The sequence below is a fragment of the Strongylocentrotus purpuratus genome, unplaced genomic scaffold (assembly GCF_000002235.5).
Source record: "Strongylocentrotus purpuratus isolate Spur 01 unplaced genomic scaffold, Spur_5.0 spur5_scaffold_6, whole genome shotgun sequence".
Classification (NCBI taxonomy): domain Eukaryota; kingdom Metazoa; phylum Echinodermata; class Echinoidea; order Camarodonta; family Strongylocentrotidae; genus Strongylocentrotus; species Strongylocentrotus purpuratus.
Genome location: NW_022145612.1, coordinates 8056334 through 8084231, shown reverse-complemented (window position 1 = coordinate 8084231; position 27898 = coordinate 8056334). Strand labels below are relative to the sequence as shown.

Genomic DNA, 27898 nt, shown 5'->3' with positions numbered 1-27898 from the left:
CTGCATATATTATGATGTGAGTCTGTATATCAATATATCATTTTCGTAATCGTAATGTAATCAATTTTAATGCAAAAATCTTTGTTGAGTGCTTTTTTACAATTTATTTATTTAATCACCTGTAACGAATATTTGTATTTCTATAGTCAGATTGCGAAATACATACAGTAACAGTTAGCACATGTCCCGAATGACCCCGAATATCCACAGATCTTCAAAACATGAAGAGGTCACACTTTGTACATTTTAAATAATCACTCCTACCACAGCAGTGGAGGTGCTACATAAATAGCCTTTGTTTCCCCCTTTAAAAGAATACTTCCACATGTGTATCATGTAGTGCACTGTTTGTGCGTAAACGAATAATGATTATATAACTTTCATGAACGCGTATCCAGTATTTTGTCTCCGTGTATTTCACAATTTGGTCTGCAATGACCTTTATTTATCTACTCATGCTCAGACTGGCATATTGCTACTAGGTAATCAATGACAAAATATGTGAATACAATCTTCAATAATCTTATCTTCATTTAAATTGTATTCGTTGCTAATTTCTAATAACTTAGTATTAAACATAATTTTAAAATATGATTTTTTCGAACAAATTAATAAACTATGACAGAATAGTTGTTTTCCTAGATAATACTATTATTACTCATCAAATTTGTTACAATTCTAACAGTTTATTGGAATGGCCGCAATGATAGTATTTGTACCAACATTCTCTCCAAGACCATAGATATCTTAAACATATTTAAGTACTCGCTCCCCCCCCCCAAAAAAAAAAAATAATAATAATAATATAAATAAATATATATATATATATATATATATATGTTATATTGTAAATGATTTACAATGCTTTGATATCCCCATATCTTTAATATTGTACTGTTGCCTAGGGGTCTTCAAATAACAATAAATGTCTATATGTTATTCAGATTGCAGAAAAGGGTTTCTCATTCCAGCTTCCTTGCCCATACTAATCCATTATTTTCTAATTTGAAAATACCAAAGGTATTTGATCTTTCCTATTATACTCTATATGTTCATGTATTCATGTTCCGAATAAAATTATCTCCCTCAGACACGCTCAGACAGACTTTATATTAATATCCGGTTTCATTCTTAGAACACACTAGTTCCTCTTTCATATTTTCATTTCATTTATTCAGTTCTGAAGAGACATGATAACTCGATTTACATCAAAAAGGCATATGGAGACATTAAAACTTATCTTTAACAGAGCTGGCCGGGGCTCCAATCGAAGATAAGCGTAGGTCTTTTTGCCGGTCTTCTTGAGAGAGAATAATGATCAGAAATCCAAGTTTCAGCTATTAATTTAATTTTGTGGAAAATAGAAGTAGGCATATAAATGTATTTTCATTTAATAGATAAGCAGTCTTTGCAGTGTAAGATATTAAAATTGTACTTTTCTTATTCAATGTTATTATCAAGTTCTTTGGAAGGTAGTAATGGCAATGCTAATCATTACCGCTTGATGCAGTCCATTATTAGTCAGAGTTTGCGTCGAATAGACATGGAGTAATGACCTACATAAAATAAAAAGGAGACAACGGTCAAAGGAGGTGGATCGGTAGTTGGGCTCGTATATCATTTTGAATTGATGTGAACATGTGCATACAGTCCACCGCACACTATACCATCCTCTTGCGATCCGTATTTCGAAAAAGTGGCAATTTTAATTAGATATAGAATTCTAAACAGACATCTTCTTCCTGATATGTTTTTTTAAATAATGATAAGAACCTTAACTTCCGGAGCTCTACTGCACATGACTCTTCTTTTCAGAATAAAATCTAAATTGCCTTCGAATCGTAATTAATTGCACTACTGGTGTGACGTAGCTACGATTCTGAGCCGATTTAGCTTTTTTTCTCCAGCAAGGAAGCTTGAAATTCCTCAAAATGTAGGTACGATTAATTATAATACTATTCAGATCCTCGGCTATTAAGATTTTACATGTTTGAATGTTACTTTAAAAGGTTATTGCAGATAGTATAATGTGATGTGGGCTTTAGTAATATTCAGACGAGAAATGCATAACCGGGAAGTTAACATTTTGAAGAGGAAAATCATATAAAAACTAAGAGTTTCAACCTTTGTTTATAGGCAACTCCAAATTGATCGTGAACGAAACCATCTTAGAGAAATAATTTCTGTTATATTATGTTAATGCAATATCTCCGATGATTCATGAATGAAGTTATTTTACTTTTTTGTTTGTTAATATAAATATTTTCATTGCTGTAATTGTCATGATTAATGTTGTTATTGTTATCGTTAATATATTGCTACGAAATTATTCACCCCACCCTCTTGATGTTCTTGTTTTTCTTGTTCACCTCTTCCCTCGTCCATCATGAAGTTGGATGGCTGTCACTCAGTTCCAGCCCGTCTCTGCCCGCCATGCCTTACCCTGCTTCGATGAACCCATCATGAAAGCCACCTTCAACGTTCTTATCAAGCACAGAACCCACATGGTCGCCCTCTCCAATGGCCGTGAGATGGACACTATCGACCACGGTGACGGGTGGTCTTCGACGAGGTTCGAGACGTCGCCGGTCATGTCCACGTACCTCCTCGCCTTGGCGGTCGGTGTTCTCGACTACAGAGAGATTAACACGACGAATGGGATTCGGGTAAGTGTAGTATGCCCGCAGTATTTCGACAGCCTTCGACACCGACAGATTTCGAGACCGACAGCCCTCGAGACAGACCTTGAATGAGACGGACGTATCACGAGACCGACAACTCACGAGACGGACGGCCCACGAGACCAATAAGTCACGAGACGGACACAACCGTTAGACTACGAGACCGACAGCCCTCGAGACAGACCTTGAATGAGACGGACGTATCACGAGACCGATAACCCATGATACGGACGGCCCATGATACCGACAGCCACACCCTTAGAAAAGCTGTCAGAAACCACCCCGAGACCGATCAGTCGGTATCGTAGGCTGTCATTCTCGTGAATCCTTTTGTCACTTACAATTTCAATGCCTTATCCTTTTTCACTTTCACCATACACATGTCATTTGTTCTACTTCTCTAACGTGGGTACTTCCTTTCATAGTTGCTATGTAACTATATGCCTACGTGTTGAAAATCAGTATGGGAAACAACGTGATGTCATAGTGCGAATCACTATTTTGTGATCGTATAATTCTAACTTTCTATTTATTCTTTTCCCAGTATGCTGGGACTTGTTCTTGTTCTTCTTCTTCTTCTTCTTCTTCTTCTTCTTCTTCTTCTTCTTCAAAATCAATATAGAGGTTGTCTCTGTGATGTAGAATATGAGCGTCTGGTAAACCGTAGAATACACTGTTACAGTTCTTTCATTCATTCCAAATAGTTTATTCAAATACTTTCCGTTCATGTCTTTTAAGATATAATTCTGTTGAATGATTGCTTGATTAATGGATTGATTTATTGTTTCAGCTCCGAACGTGGAGTCGTCCGAACGCCATAGATACAACTGCATTCGCGTTGGAGTCGGCCTCGTCACTCATGACGCACTTTGAAGACTACTTCAGCATCCCGTTTCAGATATCGAAAATGGGTAATAATAATACTCGGTTTTTATATATCGCTTATTAAATTCACTAAGCGCTCCCCAACTTGGATATTATTACCCCGGCTTTAACTGTGCTGCCATTGCGGCGCTCTAGCATTTCAAAGAATTAATTCCTGCCAGGTAACCATTTACATCACCTGGGTTGAGTGTGGCAAATGTAGATCAATGTCTTGCCAAAGAACATTAGTGCCGCGCCGGGTCTCGAACCGCGGACCTTGTGATCGACAGTCCGGCGACTTAACCACTCGACCACGGCACCTCTAGAAATATAGATCAACTTGGTTATCAGTAATGTCATGAAATCGCTCATTTAACTGCGAAAGAAAGGAAATAGTGTTGTCGATGTATGCTACGACACATTACAATTGTTTATTTTTAAATTACCAACAAAAAAACATAATTGCCCTCCCCCTCCCGCTTGTTATATTAGTTTTGTCAAGACATAATTTCTAAAAAGAATTTAAACGAGGACAGATTTTTGTTCAAGTTTTGTCAGGGTCTGCATACACCCGTCTCCCCCCCCCCCCATATCTTACAATGTGCACTTTCAAGTGAGGTATACTTTTATTGCCAAATTGTTTATAAAATTCTCAAGTGATCAGAATATGAAAGATAAAATGAGGAAAGGTAAAAGAGAGACACCGAAGGAGAAACAGGGAATGAGAGATAGAGAGAGAGAGAGAGAGAAGAGAAAGATAGAAAGACACCAATAATATTTTATGTATACAGTGCGTCCCAGAAAAAACGAAACCGAGAATTATCGATGTTTTATCATAACTTAATCACAATTATAATTAATAAATGACACATAATTTTGTAAAACTTAGATCCTCCTCTTTCATTTAATATTTTAATGCAACTCATATGATGCATATTTTACGCATGAGTGATTAAGACAAATCTGAAGAGAGGGTACCAAAAATTCATTTGGCAGGCAGTATCTGAATTTCATAGAGAAAATCACATTTCTAGAAAGTTCATTATCTCCCCTTTCATAATATTATGACACCTCAATTAGGGAATATGAGCCAGGAATAACAAAGTTCTGTTTGTTTGAAGTAATGCTTGCATTTTCATAATTTGATTAAACGTATTCGTTTTTACTAATGGAAAACATTTATACAATCTCTTTTCCACTGCCCACTCTTATTTCTCTTTCTCCCTCTCCCCTCCCTCTCCCCTCCCTCTCCCCTCCCTCTCTCACCTCCCTCTCCCCCTCCCTATCTCACCTCTATTTCTCTCCCTTTTAACCTATATCTCTCTCTGTCTATTCTCTTTCTATATACCGCTCTCTCTCTCCCCTTTTTAATGTGTATATATCTCTCTTTCTGTTTTTCCAAATAGACATGCTCGGTGTTCCCGATTACGGACATGGAGGAATGGAGAACTGGGGATTGGTAACCTACCCAGAAAGCGGACTATTCTATGACCCGGATGTGGATACTAGGTCAAGCCAGGAGAGTATGCTTACAATCATTGCGCATGAAATTGCGCACCAGGTATGTTTTTCGTATTATTCGATTTCACTCAAATTAAGATGAATTAAAAAAAGGTTTATCATATAAGGAAACTATTGGCATGCATTTCCCAGGTAAGTGTCCCAAATAGTAACGAAAATACAGGTCAGTGGGTATCTCACAAGACTAGTACTACTCTGACATCACCATAAACAAATGGTGTCAAGCTATGGTTCAGCTATTTCAGACAGTTGAACAGTTAATCATGATAAGCAGTATGTGACATGTTGCTTGGTAAGACCAGGAAGCTGTAATGACAATGATTGATTATTATTTTTATTATTATCATCATTATTATTATCCACCTAATAGGGGGGCACGGGCCGACTATGCCCCTGCCTGAATCAGGGCCTGCATCTACGTCAAAATCCTAACACAGTAATAACACAAGTTCGGCTTTCTTTTCCAAATTTGGCGGACAAAAAAAATCCACGGGAAAAAGAACCTATCCTAAGCTCGTACTACGATCCCATAAAAGCCAAGTATAACATTGGTCAGCATAAAACTAATAGGATAAGGCAACTTGAAAAGGAGATGATACGACCCTCACCTCATTCCGTGGCCTTGTTCTATTGTATTCATCCACCCAATTCCCCCCTGTCCCGACTCCAATGCCCATCCCACACTAAGCCATTGTGCAGGGTGAGGGGAGTGTAGCAATATAATATCTAATATTCCAAATCATTATCAAAATATCTCATGTGAAAATTTGATTGATTTCAGTGGTTCGGCAACCTCGTCACCATGGAGTGGTGGGATGACCTCTGGTTGAACGAAGGATTTGGAACATACTTCGGATATCTGGGTGCTGATGCCCTTAATCCGGAAATGATGTTGGTAAGTACAGATATTTCCTGATTTTATGCGTACTGGCAGTGACGTAAATACGTTCTGAGGAGTAAGGGGGTGATCAGTGAAAGAGCGGCTCGGAGCATGGAATTTCAAAGCCAAGTGGAATGTTACACACATCCCATTGTTACGCTTTAGAACTCACGCATGCGTTTGAATGAATTACAAGAGTTTCCACTCCTTCTTTATCATCTCCCTGGTTGAACTAATATGAATAAGTCACTTCGGAGATACTATTTGCGCATGGGCAGATAAAGATCATTTGTACAAAATTGTAAAAACCAAACTAAAATGACTGGTGAATACGTGTTTATGAAAGTTATGTCATCATTATTTATTTATGCACCGATGGTATGTTCTAGGATCGGCAAGTGGAAGTATTGTTTTCAAGAAGGCTAGCAATAGGTACTCATGAAGCATCTCCATCACTTTGGCAGTGATTATTTCAAAATGCACAAAGTAGGCTGTCTCTATGTGTAAAAGATATAGGCCTAATAATAATAATAATATTCAGTTCTTGTATGGTACATAATACGTTATGAAATAACATCTCTATGCGCTTCCAAAGAGTTTTGGAAATTATTGCCCTAGCTTTAGCTCCGGCAGTCGTTATCAGCGCACAATGCATTTCAAGGGATAATCTTACCAGATACCCATTTACCTCACCTGGGTTGAGTGTGGCAAATGTAGATTAATGTCTTGCCAAAGGACAATAGTGCCGCGGCGGGACTCGAACCGCAGACCACAGTCTGGTGACATATCCACTCGACCATGACACCTTCGTAAAACAATATAAGAATATTTGTACGAGTGGTATTTCTGAAGTGGCTTATTCTTTGTTTTTTTCATTCATCAATTTACAGCTGGAAACATTGATTGCTTCTAACAACCACGCCGTTCTGATTAGTGATGCGCTCTCTACGTCGCATCCTATAAAGGTCCACGTGACGTCACCATCAGAAATCGACGAGCTTTTCGATGATATCTCCTATATCAAGGTTTCTTTTAACTTTAGCTTCAACCTTAAACCTTTAAGCAGTTTACTTTTCTGTGTCTGCTTTTCGTACCTTCTCCCTCAGTTCGAACATATTGTTGAATCAATAAGTTTTAAAGTAGTCGACCTACGGGGGTTCTACTTCTGCATGGGGGACATGTGGGAGCCCCTGTACTGTTTTACGGAGTTGCTATAAACATATTTTATCGAATCAATGTCGTTTTAAAGAGATGATTGGTACTACAACATCGAAGAATAGCAACAAATACAGAAATACAGAAGCTTTTTGTCTTGCACTCATCTTGATATTTACATTCGTAATTTACTCTTGAAGAGTGAAGGATGAAAATCTTTGGTATGTCTGTATTCATTGATATGCTTCGATAATTTTATTTTTTAATTTGAAATGAAACTGTCTATTATATGTATATGTCTGTATATGCTCATGGTGAAGTCAGGTATTAACATCTTAATCAATATCAAGTCACGGTCACCTGCATATTGATAGTAATCCCGATGCTTATCATTATCATTGATTTGTACAAATATATTATTGAAGGTTGTTGCGATTGGTCATCTTTATTTTTCTATGAAAGTTTGATAGCTATTACTACTCTATAAGAAAGCAGAAAAATAAAAGAAGCAGACTGATTAAATTAGAATGGAATTGGAGGAAAAAATGAGAACGTCATTAATTTTTGTAATAGTGGTAATTACTAGACGCATAGGCACCTAAAATTGGCTGAATCGGTAATGCCATTGTGACGTAGTGCTGGACAGCTTTCTCGTTTGTTTCAAAACCCCCAAAAAGACTAAAATGTAGTGTTTTTTTTGTAATGCATGACCCAGAGTTTTTTTTTTCTTTGTACATGATCTGTGTACATGGATAGAAGAAGAGGGGAAGACCTCGTAAAGGTTTTCTAGACGATGTAATCACAGAATGTGGAGCAACAGGGTATGAAACACTGAAAGGGATGGCTCAAGACCGAGAAACTTGGAGAGACACTTGATATAAAATTGGGTCACTGAACCTGTCATAAACTGTCAGATCACTATTGATGATGATGATGATCTTTGATAATATGCTGTCGATGATCTGTTTCGAGTAGTACACCAAGGGAGAATATAACTTAGGAGAAAAACAGAAATCAATGATATTTTGTACATGATAAACGGGAGAGCTGTCGGTGACTACGTCGCAATCCACTGACCAATTTGCCAATTTGAGATTTATTAATCTCATCTTCCAAACATTCATAGCTCTCCGATTAATAACAACTCTCGTATTATTGGTCGGGTTTAGTTTTAATTTTCGCCAATCTATTTCTCTTATTTTTAAGCTTCCATGCAAATTAAGTTATTAGGCTACAAAGGTTGGATTGTCCTTTAAAACCATCAGCTACTATTATCTTGCGTAGGTCCTAATCATACAAGATGAATCAGCATCAAGCAGTCTACGTGACCGCAACCTTATTTGACTGTTTTGCATTTTTATATTTCCACATCTAGTCCGGCAGCCATCTCGATATACCTTGTTTTAGGGTCTATAGTTTTTTTTTTTTTGGATTATAGTTCCTTAGACCATCAATTTGAAGAATCCGATTGCTGACACTCTGTCAGCCTTGAGCAATTTGAGATATGTGACGTCACACAAAATGGCCGCCAAAATACCCTTTTTTACCAAAATTAATGATAACAAAATTGTTTACAGTATTTTGCTACATTAAATGTCAGTCAAATATCTTGATTTTTTTCTAGGATCATCACTAAATAAAAATTGACGATGTATGATAAAAAATGGCATGTAAATTTGCATAATTCAGATTGGCGCCCTCTATAGACACGTTAACTTGCAAATTTTAAATGATGGCCAAATGCCAATTTCTAACATGAAATTAACATTTTTTATAAGTCAGACGCACTGAATACAATTAGTAAAAATTGTGCACCACATTTTGGTGTGATTTTTTTGTTATTTTGTACTTTAAAGGTAAAGATCAGTTTTGGAAACGCCCCCCTCTCAAAAAATGAAATGGAAGCTCTTATCACCAATCATGTAAAAGAATATGTTTTGACTAATACGTGATGATACAAATTTTGCCGAGAAACCGCCTACTAATTGATATATTTGGTAAATTATTATATCTATTTAGACCTGATAGATATCGCGCACGTGTCGCGTAGTCCCATATACATCCTTCTGTGTACAGTGCTTGTAACTTTACCAAGACTGGGCCAAATTTCTAATCGTTTTGATGATTCCAGAACCTTGCAGTACACACCAATACACACCAATAGATGATCAACCTTTTCTAATCGATTCCACAACGTTTCTTTCACAATGCAATCGCATGACCATAACTGGTCTTTATCTTTAATACTTGAAGAAAACAAGCTAGAATTTCATGCTCTCTGTCCCATAGATATGAGGTGCCATATGGTTATAAATGCCCGTTTTCAGTGACATCATTCCGAAATTTGATTTGTATTTTGAGGTAATACATTCTTTTATATGAACCTATCATGAAAAGGTTCCTCTCTTACAAGGGAATTTATTAGTTTAATAAAGCGAAATATCCACCCTAAATGACCAAACATGGTTACCTTCCAATGGCTTTCATCTGCTGCTTTAGTTTGATCGTTATAACACTCGACAGAGGCGCGAAAACCACAGAAAATTGTGCATGCTAGTTTTGCTTTGTTGCATTGGCACCGTGATGATTTACATAAGCTTCCACTCGCACAAGTGCACCGTATTAACCTTAATATGTTGTCCAGTGCGAGTTGTACATTTGTAAGTACTGTGACAGGGATCAGGGATTTGGTTTCCTCTTCTTTCGCATACCCATACTTTGTAGGATCCAATGATGTGGGTCGTGACTGCAAGGCGTGCTTCCACACACATGTTTGCAGATGAGCTCTCTTGCCAACTGAGTCCAAAGGGAGTCAAATCTTCTGCTTCATCACTTTCAGCAATGCCAGTACCCTTTTCAATCCCAAAGTATGCCCCAATAGTGTCGCATCCCCTCAACGCATGTCCTGCAAACATCGATGGAATGATATCTCCTAACTTGTGTACAGTGGCAGGAATGTCAATAACAGTTCGCTCTTTGATGACTCCATGATCATTGACATTCTAAGTTATTCATGTAGATAATGATGGACCCTAACCCTAACAGCCACGACCCTAACATACCTTTTCTCATTAGCAGCAATTTGAATCGCTTGCTGTACTATGAGGTTGTCTGCTTCTTCATGTGTTGCAAAGATCTTCCCTTGGCATGAAATCGCTGCCTGGTATCACTTGAACAGATACATCATCTTGACCGGTAATGACCAGCTTGTGCTTTTGCCTATTTCTGAACACCTCATCATTCTGCAGAATCACGCATACCGGTATATGATGTCGATCAACTGTAGTTTGTTGTCAGTAGTTTCTGATAGGGAAGCAGTGAGGTGGGAAGACTCTTTTGGATGACTCTCGATTCGTCATGACTTCTAGAAACCCTGGTGGCACACCAACCAAAGATCATCAGATTTTAATCCAGAGAAGAGCACAACCATCAAACGGACTGTACAAGGTTGTTCAAGCGACACGTCAACCTTTGTCAAATTCTTCAAGTTCGCCTTTGACCTGGTGAAAGCTTCCATGACAAAATATTCTTGATATTGACATATCTTCAACTTGCCTGTAATCCTATTACTCTAGAGTATATCAACTTGGTGTCATAGACTTTCGAATCCTCCAATGTTAATTAAACTACACCCTCCAAGTGGTTGAAAACTTCACCTACCTCGGCTCCATGTATTAAGCAACCTCTCCCTTGATCTCGAGCTCAACGTTCACATTGGCAAGGCAGCAACCAAGATGGCTAGACACTCAAAGCAGGCCTGGAAGAACACTTTACTATAAACCACCAACACGAAAATGAAGATCTACCAGGCCTATGTGCTCAGCACTCTCCTGTATGGCAGTGAGTCGTGAACCCTGTATGCAAGTCAGGAGCGCCGTTTGAATGTTTTCCATTTCCGCTACTTGAGGCGAATCCTAGGCATCAAATGGCAGGACCACATTCCAAACAAGGATTTCCTCAAAAAGGAGGGATGATGACCATCTACGCTCTTCTATCAAAACGACGGCTGAGATGGCTTGGTCATGTCAGTCGAATGGAAGACGGCCGCATTTCAAAAGACATCTTGTACGGAAAGTTAGTGACCAGAACTAGGACTGTTAGAAGACCTGGCCTTCGCTTCATGGATGTGTGCAAGAGGGATATGGAGGCCAGTGAAATCAACCCTACAAAATGGGAAGCCTATGCTTCAGACTGCCCCAAATGGAGATGCGCTGTGAAGACATGTATACAGAGGAGTGATCAGAAGAGAGTAGAACAGTGGGAGGAGAAAAGACAACAAAGACGGCAGCTAGCCACGGCTTCAACAGCACAGCCACACATGAAATTTGTCTGCAGCAACTGCAACAGGACCTGCCTCTCTAGGATTTGACTGTTTAGTCATAGCAGGAGCTGCACAGCAAGAAACTCTTGTGCTTGAAGCTGTTAAACAGAGGTACAATTGACGGTGTTCAAAGGGAGGGAGTTCCAGAGTCTTATTGTATCCGGGAAGAAACTCCTCTTTTAGACAAGCATTCAGGCAAAATGAACAATTATCTTCTTGGAATGCCCTCTGTGCAGGGATGTTGATGGAGTGAGGAAAGTATGTGGAAAGTCTTTCAGCGGGTTGTTGATGCAAAAGATCATCACCACCTGAGCCTGTACCCTGCATTCTTGTAATGTTGGCCACTTGAGCTGGTTCAGGATGGCTTCTACTTTGCTTGTCCTGCAGTGGTCATTGCAGAAGGAGCGGACATAGCGCCGTTGACCAAGGAGTGTCATGTCCAATCGGTCTCTGGCATCGATGCCTTTGGCAAGGTCCAGGACAGCAAGGACAAGCTGTGAGACGCAGGATCGCTTCTTTCGAAAGCCATGTTGTGCATCAGACAAGATGTTGTGGCTTTCAAGGTGGTTCATGTTGCTGCTAAGAACGATGTGCTCCAGTACTTCACAGGTTACTGACGTCCGAGAGACAGCTTTGTAGTTCTCTGGCTTGCTACGGTCACCTTTCTTGAAGATGGGATCAATATATATAGCCATCTTCCATTTATCAGGTATGCACGCTGTGGTTAAGGAAGGCTTAGAAGAATAGAGGGAACACAGGTGTCAGTTTGGTGGTCAGAAATCTGGCTGGGATTTGGTGGACATCAAGCTCAGACAGGATCTTCAGAACCCCTGGTGGCGAGATAGTAATGTGATCCATGGTTGGGTAGGGGCTTTGTCCTTTGTCTCTCAGACTAGTCATATCTTCATTGCAGTTGAAGATGGATGAAAACTGATTACTTAGAATGTTCGCCTTTGAGAGGTTATCTGAGTAAGTCATTCCATTAGATTATTTCAATGGAGCCAACCCTGAAGCATCGCATCGCTTGCCGTTTATGAAACTCCAGAAACACTTTGGTTTATAGTTGGTGTCTGGGCTGACAATTTGTGTCAGGTACCCGTTGTAGACTTTCTTGGAAATTGTGTCATAGAATCCACCAGGTAACTTCTGTTAAAACTCATGCATCTGTCTGGTACCGATGCCAAATGCTTTATCATCATTCACCGACGCTGGATCAATGCTGGTCTAAATAAAGCCTATGAATGGAACAATAATGTACCGTAAAATCACTTCTCACTGATTCTCTTGTAGATCTTGGTTTCTTTACATGATTGTATCTTAATTTAGACCAAAAAATATGTAAGATAAATGCAGCACAATCGTAATTATTTCATGCATACGAAGCATACAATATGTGTTTAACGTGACATAGATCTAAGAAATTGGCATTTTTATGCAAAATTAATATATTTATAGAGGGCGCTATCTCAAAATATGCAAATTAGCTTGTCATCTATGGCCGTGCAACATCACGAAACAATTTTTAGTGATGGTCCTAAAGAGATACAGACATTTGGCTGCCCAAAATTGTAGAAAAATCCTTGTTTTATATTTATTATAGATTTTTAGAGAAAAATCATGTACTTTGGCGGCCATTTTGTATGACGTCACATATCTTAAATTGCTCAAGGCTGACAGAGTGTCAGCAATTGGATTCTTCAAATAGAAGGTTTAGGCAATCATAATCCATTGAGAAATAAGAAATTGGCATTTGGCTGGCACACCTATTTTTATGCAAAATTAATATATTTATAGAGGGCGCTATTTCAAAATATGCAAATTAGCTTGCCATCTATGGCCGTGCAACATCACGAAACAATTTTTAATGATGGTCCTAGAAAGATACAGACATTTGGCTGCCCAAAATTGTAGAAAAAGCCCTATTATATATTTATTATACATTTTTAGAGAAAAATCATGTACTTTGGCGGCCATTTTGTATGACGTCACATATCTTAAATTGCTCAAGGCTGACAGAGTGTCAGCAATCGGATTCTTCAAATAGAAGGTTTAGGCAATCATAATCCATTGAAAAAAAAACTATAGACCCTAAAACAAGGTTAGGCCAATAATATGGATTTGGCTGCCGGACTAATCCATGTCCACAACTATACCAGGGAGCAGCTGTACTGCGCATGCTCCATGACATGCTAGGTGATGACGTATTTCGAAGAGGGATGCAGGGTTATCTGAGAACCTTCCAGTACAGCAACGCTAACTCTGACCAGTTGTGGGATGCACTCACTGAGGTAGTCTCATGGGGTTTACGGCGGTGCTTATGATAATGATTATGATAATGATACTGACAATTAAGATATAATCATATAATAACCTTACAGGATAATTTAACAATATGTAGCCTAAATGGAGAGGTGCAGGGATGATTGCCTTCTTCCCCATGAATGCCCAAACATGCCTCCAAAGTTGACCACCTTTATGCTTGTCAGATATATATTGTTTGTGGTCATTCCGTTACAAAACTATCTAAAATACAATATTCAATGTATTTGACTAATGATAGGAAACTTAAACTGTTGTGAAAATACCTCATATAAGTTGATATACGTTGTCATTTATTTGTATATTTTTATCTTAATTTCTTTAATATTCTTTTCTCAAAATTGAAAATTCTCTGAAAATGTCATTCCGTAACGCTTGGAACCGACAGGCACTTTTAATGTGTTTTTTTTTTAATTTCTTACCGTGAGCTCCCATTTCTTGGTGCCGCTTCTTCGTGATACCCCAGTTGCACCAAGGAGACTGACACCAGATCGAAACAAACAAATCCATTACCCTGAGTGAACATGTAATGGTCGGTTTGGGGTCGAAGTGGAGTCGGCTTGGAGGTGTAAGTGAGGCCCCTTATAAAGTTCTTGTTGTTTCGCTTTTGGTTTCACGTGCAGGCTGACGTAGGGTTCGGCAACATTGACGTATGGCAGGTGATGGACACCTGGATCCTGCAGATGGGCTACCCATTGGTCAACTTGACCAGGCTGGACGAAACAACAATATCAGCCGTACAGCAGAGGTATATCGTAAAAAGCCAGGTGTCCGACCCGAGAGAAAGTCCATACGGGTAAGGTGGTTAATGACGAAGAATACACTTACACAGAGTTCATTATAAAACATTGTGGGATTGGATTGTCGATATTGATCTGTTTAATTGTTCCCGATACTGTCATAAAACATCACTTCACCATCGTTCAAAACACACGAGTTTACAGGAATCCCTTAGATCCCTAGGGCCATGTAGAAGATGTAAAACGGCACAGAGTGAAAGCTCAAGAACATTTCAGTTCAAATACAAATAAATAATCTTGAAATACTTTTAAATGATAAAAGATGATATTTCGTTGTCTTTCACTGTCTATGTCTTATATATATTAGAGGACAAGAGCTATTAGTGGTGATGAAGATACGTTACCTCTTTGAGAATAAAGCTAATCTCATGGTATTCTCTATCGTTATATTTCTCTTGTACTACTTCATATATAGATTATGTATTTTTATGTGTGTATTTCTCTTCTTGTGCTACTTGTCATCGACTGTCTCTTTTCAGATACGTTTGGTCTATCTACCTTACGCATACCCATAATGGATCAAGAAATACCGAAAGTCCTCCCTCAGTTTGGATAAGAGATCAGGAAATAAGTGAGCATCTTTAGAATAAATAATTGTATTTCTTCATAGTTTATCTGTTTCGCCCTATATTATGTGATTAAAAATCTGTCGACCTCTTTCTGTCTCCTTCCGCGCTGTTTCTCTCCTCTCTACATCTCCTAAAACATTGCTTGAAAAACCTGGCCATCCCGTCATCGATACGAATTTTGATGATCATGATAATTATTGAGTGATATTTCATATCTACATATTGAAACATATTTTACAGACAAGAGTATGAATTAACTTTAAAGCAGGCAGGTGAATGTTATATGAGCAAAGGGCAAGGTCTGAATACACCACTGTTCGGTCATTTAGGCATAACAATGCAACCCCTCCTCCTACCTTTGGTTTCTATGGTTTCTTTTCCAGATGAGTTCAGTTTGGCTGATGGAGTAAGTGTGGATGACTGGTATCTAGCCAACATCCACCAATTCGGTTTCTTCCGAATCAACTACGAGCCGGAGAATTGGGCCAAACTTATCCACCAACTCAACACTGATCACGAGGTGAACGCATTTAGATAGTCATAATCAACCTCTCTGTTTTGTTTATGTCTTCCAGATCTTTTTCATGATAGGAAATTGTTGCCTGGTTGTAACGAAAGCTTCAGAAAGTACAAATCACTTTTATGAAAAAGGTGAAATAAAAGTGTCCCGATGTTTGCTCAGGGCTTTACAATAATGATGATGGTTATGAAAATGATGATGATGATGAGGACAATGATGATAATGATAATAATAATATTAATAGCGATAACAATCACAATAAATATAACAATAGTGATAATAATTATAATAATAATAATAATAATAATGAAAATGATAATGATAATAATATTGTTTAAAAATTATTATTCAGCGCTCTATACATTTCGTCAAAGGTATAGGGTAAGGGTTAAGGTTGCATATGGGTTTCAGCTTAGTAAAGGACTGGGAATAATTTGGGTCCGGGTTCAAGTTAGGAATTATTTTTATTTATGAAATTGACCGCGGAGCAATTGTGTCGTACAAAATTAATGAAGTAAAAACATTCGCATGACTCGTTTATTTATTTGATTTTTGCAGATAAATTGGGTTGGGTTGTATCATGGAGTGTGCTTAGACACATTTCTTTTACGCTCAAAACCAACTAAAATATCGATTTATGGATTGTGTCAAATTGAGTTGTCTGTTATAATACCGATTGAGCATAGTTCTCTGCATTGAGTAAACAATATCATGTCAAACTATCAAGTTTCCGAGTCCACCAGCCATTAGCGTTAAAAAATCATTGAGAGTGTTCATGTCCAAGAATTGCATATAAGACCATACCAATGAAATCTGATCAAAAGTAATTGCGGTTCAGCATGTCCTACACGCCCCTATCTTAAATCTTAAATCTTAAATTCCCCTTTTTCATTGTTAGGCTCGATCAGATATGACGCGGTAAAAACCACTGCCAAAATACCCCCTGTGATGGAATACGGACTCAAAGGATTTGTGTGACTTCTAGTTTAAACACGTTGCTGCAATTCAATGATGAAACAAAGGAGACATCCGTTTAACTCATGTTGGTTCCTTTATTGTGACACTGTCGTGGACCATCATTGGAAAGTGAAGAGAAAAAATTCAACAACTGTGTGGGATAATTCCTGCAAAATACAACAAATGAAAACACTAAATATATGTTCTTGCAATACGTTTAACACTTAGAAATCCAATTTCCACATATACTCAAGTTCCATTCGTGTGTCAGTAATTCTAAACTTTATAGTTATAATAATATGCCAACTTTCGATAAACCACAAATCTTTAAAGAAGCATAAATGCATAACCATAGACAAAAGAATAATCAATAACACAAACAAGAAACTTTCTCAAGCCCTAAAATGAGACTAACAATCATGAACTTATCACGTTATCTCTAAAATGATATTCATCCGCACATTAAATCGTGCGTGAAGAGGTTCTCGTAACTAAGATACCTTCACACGTACATACGCAAGCAAACTTAGTTTGGTCTTAACTTATTTAAAGTCTACCCATGCTCATAACTAAATTAAATTCACATATCATCTTCCTGACAACCATCAATTTTAAACTGCTTTATATCTAATTCACAAAGGAAAAGGTCTTCAAAAGACCGTCTTAACTATCAATCAAACTTTCAACGAATCCATGTCCGCGATTCGTTTCACGTCACTACACACATTCATAAAGGCTATCGCTTCCATAGTGCGACTGTAATCTCTACAACTTGCAACTACTTTCAGTGGCATTTTAAAGCACTGTATTTTAAGAAATATAACTCAATGAATAAACATACCTTAAGGATTATCTAAAGAGTTCCCAACTCAACATAGAAATGCTGGAACTGCAAGCAAACTGCTAAACTGTTAGCGACTGTCGTCGCTGTTGGCGAACTGCCATTACGTAGATAACAACTCTCGTCTTCCCCTTCTTCTCCGAACTATTTCTTCTAGTCTCGTCACAAGTCTTAAACATAACTTTCAGAACAAGAAAAGGGTCATTCCATGACATCCCGCCCCCTCAAACATGACGGAAGTCACTAGAATACATGACAACTAGGTCAATAACATTACACTCTAAACAACTCTAAACAACAAAAGGGTGTGAAAACAATTTTAAACAATCTTGGATGCTATGTGCAGACTCATTTACTTACACAAATGTTTCTACCATGAATACCTTTTGCATATAAACTTAAACAACGTGAACAAGCTGGATGTGTTCCATAGTTAGGCACAATATTAAGAACGGGTGTCTCCAGTACAAATATTCAAAACATTTTGAGTTATTTACAGTCCATGCTTCCTATGGAGTTTCACAATTAACTTTAACTTTCAATGCCCAATTATCCAGATGGGCAAACTATATTCGTAAACAAAGGTTCATCAGTTCAGTTTAGCTACATCAAACTAAACATCATCAATTTGGTCACGGGTCGCTTGACAGTCGTCTTGTCTAACGAAGCCCGACAACGTGCACTAGTTCATCGCGTCCTGCGAAAGTCTGAGTGATCTCTGCCATCCACCAAGTTCCACATCTCTTGTCCTCCCCGATGACCAACACGATGTCTTCCACCTCTACGTTCTCTGAAGTTTTCTGGTTCTTTGGTCGAGGAGAAAGTTTGTGTAGCTCAGCGAAATGCACATACATGTAATTGCTCAGGTAGCTCAGCGTAATGCACATACATGTAGTTGCTAAGGTAGCTCAGCGTAATCAGGTAGCTCAGCGTAATGCACATACATGTAGTTGCTCAGGTAGCTCAGCGTAATCAGGTAGCTCAGCGTAATGCACATACATGTAGTTGCTCAGGTAGCTCAGCGTAATCAGGTAGCTCAGCGTAATGCACATACATGTAGTTGCTCAGGTAGCTCAGCGTAATCAGGTAGCTCAGCGTAATCAGGTAGCTCAGCGTAATGCACATACATGTAGTTGCTAAGGTAGCTCAGCGTACTCAGGTGGCTCAGCGTAATGCATGTAGCAGCGTAATCAGGTAGCTCAGCGTAATGTACATACATGTAGCAGCGTAATCAGGTAGCTCAGCGTAATGTATATACATGTAGCAGCGTAATCAGGTAGCTCAGCGTAATGTACATACATGTAGCAGCGTAATCAGGTAGCTCAGCGTAATGTACATACATGTAGCAGCGTAATCAGGTAGCTCAGCGTAATGTATATACATGTAGCAGCGTAATCAGGTAGCTCAGCGTAATGTACATACATGTAGCAGCGTGCCCAGGTAGCTCAGCGTAATGTACATACATGTAGCAGCGTAATCAGGTAGCTCAGCGTAATGTACATACATGTAGCAGCGTAATCAGGTAGCTCAGCGTAATGTACATAATGTACATGTAGCAGCGTGCCCATGCAGAGAGGTGATGTGGTGCTTACTCTAACACCTTACTCTAAAACATCAATAGGGAGCACCACAAAAGAGCGTAAACAAATAGCTCGTAGAGGGGTGTCACAGATGGGTGATCCGGTGTTAACGCCAACGCCAATCTTGAAATAATTCGTGTCACAGACGTGTGATCCGGTGTCAACGCTAACGCCAATCTTGAAATAATTAGTGTCACAGACGGGTGATCCTTTAAAACATCAGTAGGAAGCACCACAAAAGAGCGTAGACAAATAGCTCTTAGAGTGGTGTCACAGATGGGTGATCCTCTAAAACATCAGTAGAAAGCACCACAAAAGAGCATAAACAAATAGCTCGTAGAGTGGTGTCACAGATGGGTGATCTGCATGGTGCTAACGAGGGCGAGGGCTGACGTGCTGAGAATATTGATGCAGTGGCTGCTGGTGATGCTTGCTGGATGGTAGACTGAGTTCAAAACGTGGTATTTGCCTGTAGAGCTGCTTCCTGTGCATCAGGCCGGGTGAACTGCACAGGTGCTGATGCGCTAATGGGATTGCGAGCCTCAAGGAACTTTCTTGCATGTACCATGCTCTGAAAAAAGGATTGCTCGCATTCTGCCATCCACTGTTCCTCCTGGGCATATGCCTCTTCATCTGTTGTGTTTTCTACCAGCTCATCATGTTTGGTTTCCACCTTGGTAGTTCTTCAGCATTAGGACATATCCACCGCATCACCTGTGGTCACCAACTTCTCGATTGCTGTCAAAGCGCGGGTAAGACCCCCTTTCGAGTTTCAGCGAGGGAGTGTAAGCTTGTTTATGTCCATCATGTTTGAGTCCGTGAATCAAAAACTCCAATAAAGACAGTTGTTGAAGATGTGATGGAATACGGACTCAAAGGATTTGTGTGACTTCTAGTTTAAACACGTTGCTGCAATTCAATGATGAAACAAAGGAGACATCCGTTTAACTCATGTTGGTTCCTTTATTGTGACACTGTCGTGGACCATCATTGGAAAGTGAAGAGAAAAAATTCAACAACTGTGTGGGATAATTCCTGCAAAATACAACAAATGAAAACACTAAATATATGTTCTTGCAATACGTTTAACACTTAGAAATCCAATTTCCACATATACTCAAGTTCCATTCGTGTGTCAGTAATTCTAAACTTTATAGTTATAATAATATGCCAACTTTCGATAAACCACAAATCTTTAAAGAAGCATAAATGCATAACCATAGACAAAAGAATAATCAATAACACAAACAAGAAACTTTCTCAAGCCCTAAAATGAGACTAACAATCATGAACTTATCACGTTATCTCTAAAATGATATTCATCCGCACATTAAATCGTGCGTGAAGAGGTTCTCGTAACTAAGATACCTTCACACGTACATACGCAAGCAAACTTAGTTTGGTCTTAACTTATTTAAAGTCTACCCATGCTCATAACTAAATTAAATTCACATATCATCTTCCTGACAACCATCAATTTTAAACTGCTTTATATCTAATTCACAAAGGAAAAGGTCTTCAAAAGACCGTCTTAACTATCAATCAAACTTTCAACGAATCCATGTCCGCGATTCGTTTCACGTCACTACACACATTCATAAAGGCTATCGCTTCCATAGTGCGACTGTAATCTCTACAACTTGCAACTACTTTCAGTGGCATTTTAAAGCACTGTATTTTAAGAAATATAACTCAATGAATAAACATACCTTAAGGATTATCTAAAGAGTTCCCAACTCAACATAGAAATGCTGGAACTGCAAGCAAACTGCTAAACTGTTAGCGACTGTCGTCGCTGTTGGCGAACTGCCATTACGTAGATAACAACTCTCGTCTTCCCCTTCTTCCGAACTATTTCTTCTAGTCTCGTCACAAGTCTTAAACATAACTTTCAGAACAAGAAAAGGGTCATTCCATGACACCCCCACCTTAACATATTAATGGCTTTTCATCTTTTTTTAGGTTATTCCTGTTCTGAACCGGGCACAGCTTATGGAAGATTCCATGAATCTGGCCCTTAATGGCCGCCTCCCGTTTTCAACTGCCTTCGAACTCACTAGATACCTACGGAACGAGTTCAATTCCGCACCTTGGAATGCTGTACTCAGCTACTTGATCATCTTCCGGGATAATTTGGGTGCCACCGCCCTACAAGGTCCATACGAGGTACAGAGGTCACGTTGATCCGAATCGATCGCAAGTCCTTTAAAATGATTATTTCTTATGATCATATCTCTTCTTTACATACTCTTTCCTGTATTCTATTTACTATTCTAGTTCTTATTACTTAATGTAATTACTATTGCCTCTCTCTTTCACACACCTCTTACTGCTTGCCATGTTTTACTATTACCTATTTCTTATGTACTTACTATTACCTGTTATCTATTTTATATTATATAGTTACTATTCGATATTGTATAGCACTCATATTTACCAATTAAATTGCTTAAGGCGCTACAATGTTACTCCTTCTACAGCACGGATACTGTTTACGGCGCTCACAACATTCGAGGCAGCCTTTCCTTCCGGTACTCATTTAACCCCGGTTGGATATAGCGACGGAAGTAGATTCATGTCTTGCCAAAGGACACTAGTCATATTGATTGATACCATATACATTTCAAAATTAGTTGTGATCGACTCAGATCAAAAGCTCCCATTCCTTTTATAGTCAATAGCGGCAGCTCTTGACAGATTTGTAGACTATCGGAATGATGTATTGCTTTGTTCTATCTGTTGCCTGTCATGTTAATGTGACTAGTATTACTTGAAGACCATTAAACATCTTCTAATACTGAAATGCATCGATACTCCGCAATTTTTTTTTCTATTTTGATAGATTCGTTTGCATCAATTTCCTCTGTTTATTCAACAGAAATATCTCCGAGAGCTGACTAGCCGAGCATATGACGAGCTCAGACTCGAGATTGACACTAGTCAGATATCACTCGATAAAGCGTAAGTGCAAAATGGGATGATTAGGAAAAAATTACCTAAAGCATTATGATACATGGTTTATATAACTATATTAGAAGTGAAGAAAGATGACATTCGTACGTTGAAATAGTTTTGATAATTATGCAAGATTTGTATGTGCGTCTATTTGTAAGTGTTATTGTAGGGGAGGAAATGTATGTTTGTGTACTATGAAGATTTAAGGGAAACTAGTGATTGGTTTGTGGGTGTGTGCGCGTGCTTGGGAGGATAGTGGGTATGAGAGGGTGGGGTACGGAAGTGTTTGGCGTGTGCGTGTGTGTGTGCGTGTGTTTTACGTGGAAGAAAAAACATAATCGCCTATAGACAATGCAGATCGGGGTCTTATGGAGGATTAACGAATGTTTTGTTTTCCGGATGAATTTTCTTGAAACAGAAAGACAAGGGAACTCATTGTACCAATTGCCTGCAAGGTTAGGAATCCCGAATGCAGTCGTCATGCTTTGGACCTGTTCGAGGATTTCAGAAAGACATACAACCTTTCAGACCCGAGTAGTAATGTGTATGTATTCTTATGAATATGCAAATTATACTTTTTTAATATTCATGTTAATGTGTTGATAGAGGTTGTAATTAATGCAAACAAACGAACTTGATTCAAGAGCCAGGGCAGGACTGCACACGCACTAATAACGAGATGAGGACGAGTTGAACTGTCTCTGAACGGGGTGGTTGAGTTATAAACTAGTTAGAACAAGTTGAGAACTAGTTAGAATTAGTTGGACGTATTGGGAACGAAGTAGAACTAGTCAATGACGGGTTTAAACTGACTACGGACGCGGGCTTGGACTGCTTGGAAATGGCAAATTTACCCGATCTGAACTTGTGGACGGGGTAAAGAAGAGTTGGACGTATTGTGGATTGTTTGGGAATGAACTAGGATCGTATTATAGACATTATTTACACATTCTAACCCGACCAGAACCCATTTTACGATTTTCTAGGACGGTTCCAGAACGTAGTGAGAACTAGTTTGATGTGATAAGGGCTTATACTACTGTTCATTGATGCTCGACAAGGTCACGTTGTAACACGTTCCTAGTAGGATCGAAGTACGGCAATTCCGTTCATAATACGACAATTAGTCCGTTCGTAGTACGTCCATCTCATTTTAAGTACGTTGCGAATCCGACTAATTGCAGGACGGGGGAAATTTTGAACAGGCTCAAAGTTCTAGAGCACTTTCCCGTCCTAGCGAGGCCGAGCCCGTCCATGAAGTCCTTAAACAAAAACAGTTGCTACTACGTTCAACTCCGTTGGCACACAGTTTGAGCCCGTTTGGCAACACTTTCGAGAAAGTATTGAGAACTAATTTGGTGTGATGGGGGCTTTAGTTGGGAGAATGAGTGCTATAACTTAAATCTTTAAAGGTATAGACCAGGTTTGGAAATGCCCCCCCCCCCCCCCCTCTCTCTCAAAAAATGAAATGGAAGCTCTTATTACCAATCATGTGAAAGAATATGTCTTGACTAATACGTGATGTTACAAATTTTGCCGGAAACCGCAAAATAGATAGATATCACCCACGTGTCCGTGCACGTGTCGCGTAGTCCCATGTACATCTTTCTGCATGTGTATACAGTGCTTGTAACTTTACCAAGACTGGGCCAAATTTCTTATCGTTTTGATGATTCCAGAACCTTGCAGTACACAAAGCGATCAACCTTTTCTGATCGATTCCACAACGTTTCTTTCACAATCAATCGCATTTACCTTGAACTTGCCCTCACCTTACAGTGTCAAATAATAGTGGCGATAAAATCGAATTTATTGAGGGAAGCGTCGTCAGCGTTTATAGGCTGTAGTGCTCGTGCTTACCTCCCTTGTATTTTTTTCCTGCTAATTCTGCTTCCTTCCCCCTCTGAAGATTCTTGCAAATGATCCATATCGGCAAAAAGTACCCCAAAATGTTATCTTAATTCATTGTTTATCTCTTTCCCTGACTTTCTCTCTGTGTAATATACGTCCTTGCTTTCTCTCTCTCTCTCTGCGCAATTTCTACCCTTTCTGTCTGTCTATCCCATCCGCTTTCTTTCTTACTTTTTATCTTTCTTTCTTTTTATCTCTCTTTCTTTTTATCTCTCTTTCTTTTTATCTCTCTCTCTCTCTCTTTCTTTTATCTCTCTCTCTCTTTCTTATCGTTCTTTTTTTATATAGTCTTGAAGTGAACTCACTGGAAACGCTGCTTTGTACGGCGATCAGGGAAGGTTCCTACACGGAATGGGACTACCTATGGTCATTGTATATGGATCCTAGATCTAGTACGACTCAGACAAAGATGTGGATAACCGCTCTGGCCTGTACGATACGTCCTTGGCAGATACAAAGGTACTGTACTTTGAACCTTAAACCTTGAAGTGATTATCCCTATTCAATAGCCCCTTGAAGCTTTCCCGTTATGATCATAAAATAATAAAATAATAATAATGATTATAATGCACTTTATATTATGAACCAGGAAAACATAAAAATAATACAGAAGAGGTATCAAAAGAAGAAATATTCCTAATTGTTACGGGTAGAGAATTTCACAGAGCACGAGCTGATGAATTAAAAGATCGGTTTCCATATTTATCCATATTTATCCATATTCACAGGGTGTATACCACCGGAAGATGTGATGATGATGATTGAAGAGTACGTACTGGACTGGAGTGTGTTTATGAAAAATTTAAATAGAACACGTTACTTTACAGGCAACCAGTAGAGTTTGTTAAGAATAGGTGTAATGGAGTCTCTTGAACAAGCACCCAATATCAACCTGTTTCTATGTTTTTGGTTTCTCGTAAACCCGGTTTAATTATTTTTTTATTGGAAGCTTGATAGAAAGAGTTACCATGATCTGCATGTGACATACTTACATCATGATGGTAAAATGGTGCGTGTTGTTGAGACGTGCCAAAGTGAAGGCGATTAAAAAAATAATCTACATCACGATCTGTTTGATTGAGATCAACCCAATCGTGTGAGCTTACACCAAAATGGCACGATTCCTCACGAGCTTCTGCTCTTCAAATCTGCACACCAGACGCGACGTAAAACGGCACCCATATCATCTATATTCTATAAGATAAGGCAACAGCCCATAAGACCGACCACCTACTAGACCGACAGCCCATGAGACCGACAATTTCTATCTTCCCTTATATATGCCTTTATTGTCTCGGTCTCGTGCGCTGTCGGTCTCGTGGATCTGTTTTGTTTACGTATCTTCTGTTTTCATAGTTTCAAACGCAATCTTTGCTTTGTCCTTCTGGTGAGTTGGTCGACAGGGATTACCCCCTAAAACATAGTGCAAATTTGAACATCATATACGCTCTGCACCATGGACAATGTCTGACGAACAAAGGTGAAAAAGTGAACCACAGGAGAAACAAAATAGTGTACAACTGACAGGCTGCAGTATGTTAATAGTTAAAGGAACCTTTAAAAATATCAAATGTTGGTCCCATAATGTTGGTCCCACTGTAGTGTTATAAATGGACATGTATATCGGTTTGGGTACAGATTTGAACATTAACTGTCCATGTGTCAAGTCATAGTCGTAATTGTCATTTGAGAACGACGATTATACTTTCATCGTAAAAACTGTGTTTTGAAGTCTGAATAAGGCTCAACAGAAATGCGACTCTCGCTTTAGGTAAAAAATAGAGTATAACATGTAAGGAGGACTATAAAATATACGCGACTTTAAACTTAACTTGTATCCTTTTTGACGGTGATATATTCATCTCTGTTTTCTTGTCTTAATTCGTCTCATTTCATCGTACCATATAACGCGATTAGTATCCAATTTTTACAGACTGATCGAGTACCCGATGCAAAACCCAATGACAGCACGTCAGATCGGTTTCGTCCTCACCAAAGTTTCGATAACTCCTGTCGGCCGGACGTTGGCATGGGACTACATCCGGCAGAACTGGGATGCAATACAGGACATGTAAGTTCATTTTCCTCTATCTGTCTTGACCATACTGATGATGACGATGATGACGACAGCCACTGCTTGTAGCAAAATTGAAGACCACGATGATGATGGTGATGATGATGATGATGATGATAAGTCTTTTTCTACAGTCGCCACATCGCAGGCAAAGTGTGAATCACACCAGATTCTTATAGGCCATCTTATAAAATCTGATAAATGGACTTTTTGCTTTTTTATTCAGAGTAGCCAAGAACGTAATTAAAATGAAGATATGTGAAGGCTATCCTAAAAGCACTCATATACTTAAGACCCAAACATCGATAAAACAATGATTTTTTAAAAATTTTATTACAACGGCTTACTAGCGTCATGAAGAATATTTCCCCTTCTTGTTCATTGTATTTGCAGGTACGGAGGGGCATATAGGTGGATAATACTCCTTTTGTCCACAACCAGTGACTTTAATACTAAAGCACAACTCGAAGAGGTAGGTGGAAATAAACATAACCTGTTGATATTTAAGTTCTTGAAATTTGGTTGAAAGCTTTTAGAAGTTGTTTGGACAAAGTATTTATACTGTCATTAGGATTGAGAAGGAATAGCTGGATTCAATACAAGAGTATTAAAATCTAGTACCGGTATTCCCATGGACCTACTAAGTCCTTGGTATTCCTCTGTGAGGCTCTTTCGCATCGTCCAAGTTCACTTCGCGAAGTCACACTCGGTCACGTATAGCACATAACCATTACGAAGAAAAAATAGTAATGCACAAATGTGACATGTAAAATTGTTTCAAACTTATTTTCAAAATCGCCTCTACATTAATATTAAGAAGTTCATTATGTTTTGTTCTTCATTACAGCTGATAGCCTTCGCCAATTCGAGGGATCTAGGATTCGGCACTACTGCAATCCATCGCTCTATTGCTCTTACTCAACTCAACATAGAACTTTTCGATTCCATCTATCCACAAGTACGGGCCTGGTTGGAAGCCTATGATCAGACCCACTGAATTCTACGTCTACAATATATTTGTTTTTTGTTTGTTCCTTCTCTCTCTCTCTCTCTCCTTGAGGAGCCAATATTTACTTTGAATATAATTATTGACATACAGAAAAAGACCCCCAAAATACAACATTAAAATACACAGAAGAAGCAGACCCCTGTTACATCGAATCCAAACTTGTAACTCGGGGCGCCATGAGATAGGTATCGGTAACGTTTTATTTTGGTGTAAACGCACCAAAGGTCTTTGGAACCGCTTTTGTGCAAGTCTGGCCCTCTGGTCCGTCTTGTGATATGGACCAAGGCCCGTGTTTCACCGAAATATTTGTGCAAGGGGTCTTAGATCCAATGTTAAAAATAATGATTCTGCTTCACGTACTCTCTTAAAAAGTTTTACCCGATGTGGTTGTAAATATGTGTGAATAAACCTGGGCCCCGTCTTATAAAGAGGTGCGATCGACTCGAATGAAAAAAAAAAATGAAAAATCGCAAGTCCTCTAAGTTTGCAGTTCCTTATCTTTTACGTATAATGGTTGCGATTTTCGCAACTGTTTATAAGACGGGGACCTCGACTCTAATGTCGCATTTCACCATGGTTCGTTATGTTTGATAAGAATCAACAAGTGAACAATGCTCTCTTGATTATTAGTCTTCTATTCGAATGCAAATTTAATTATTGTTTAAATCTTCGGAATCATGTAATTGTTTTTTAAAAAAAGCTATAAACTGATTGCACTTCCATCGGATTTTGATGATATCAACTTAAGTGAATCGGTTAGCTAACCACAAACCGATTCTTTTCCCTCTGTGCTGTTATGTGTTTTAAAATCATCATAATGTATAAGAATATTTATATTTGGGGATCCCGGCACAATTCTTGTGCTTGAAGGGAATTTCGCCTCTTTCCTCCACTTTCGTAAATTTGATAATATATATATTTATATATTTATATATATATAT

The 27898-nt window shown here is 38.7% G+C and overlaps 1 protein-coding gene and 2 long non-coding RNA genes across 3 annotated transcripts in view; 1 reads left to right on the top strand and 2 right to left on the bottom strand.

Annotated features, from left to right (window-relative positions):
* LOC115919332 (aminopeptidase N-like) overlaps positions 1-27405 on the top strand; it is a 55545-nt gene extending 28140 nt beyond the window's left edge. The window contains exons 2-17 of the mRNA XM_030972835.1: positions 2393-2666; positions 3472-3592; positions 4952-5106; positions 5848-5961; positions 6837-6971; positions 13579-13710; positions 14365-14537; positions 15021-15112; positions 15494-15630; positions 20971-21174; positions 21887-21969; positions 22382-22507; positions 24163-24333; positions 25808-25945; positions 26342-26420; positions 26796-27405. Of these exons, the coding sequence (XP_030828695.1) occupies positions 2393-2666; positions 3472-3592; positions 4952-5106; positions 5848-5961; positions 6837-6971; positions 13579-13710; positions 14365-14537; positions 15021-15112; positions 15494-15630; positions 20971-21174; positions 21887-21969; positions 22382-22507; positions 24163-24333; positions 25808-25945; positions 26342-26420; positions 26796-26945 (2284 nt within the window). The 3' untranslated portion in view covers positions 26946-27405. The remainder of the gene's footprint in view (positions 1-2392; positions 2667-3471; positions 3593-4951; positions 5107-5847; positions 5962-6836; positions 6972-13578; positions 13711-14364; positions 14538-15020; positions 15113-15493; positions 15631-20970; positions 21175-21886; positions 21970-22381; positions 22508-24162; positions 24334-25807; positions 25946-26341; positions 26421-26795) is intronic.
* Positions 16663-18046, bottom strand: LOC115919254. The gene is made up of 2 exons (XR_004061766.1): positions 17429-18046; positions 16663-16754 (listed from the first exon to the last, which is right to left on the bottom strand). It is a non-coding gene; the product is annotated as an uncharacterized LOC115919254 (long non-coding RNA).
* Positions 19952-20844, bottom strand: LOC115919253. The gene is made up of 2 exons (XR_004061765.1): positions 20718-20844; positions 19952-20043 (listed from the first exon to the last, which is right to left on the bottom strand). It is a non-coding gene; the product is annotated as an uncharacterized LOC115919253 (long non-coding RNA).
* Positions 27406-27898: the final 493 nt, after the last annotated feature.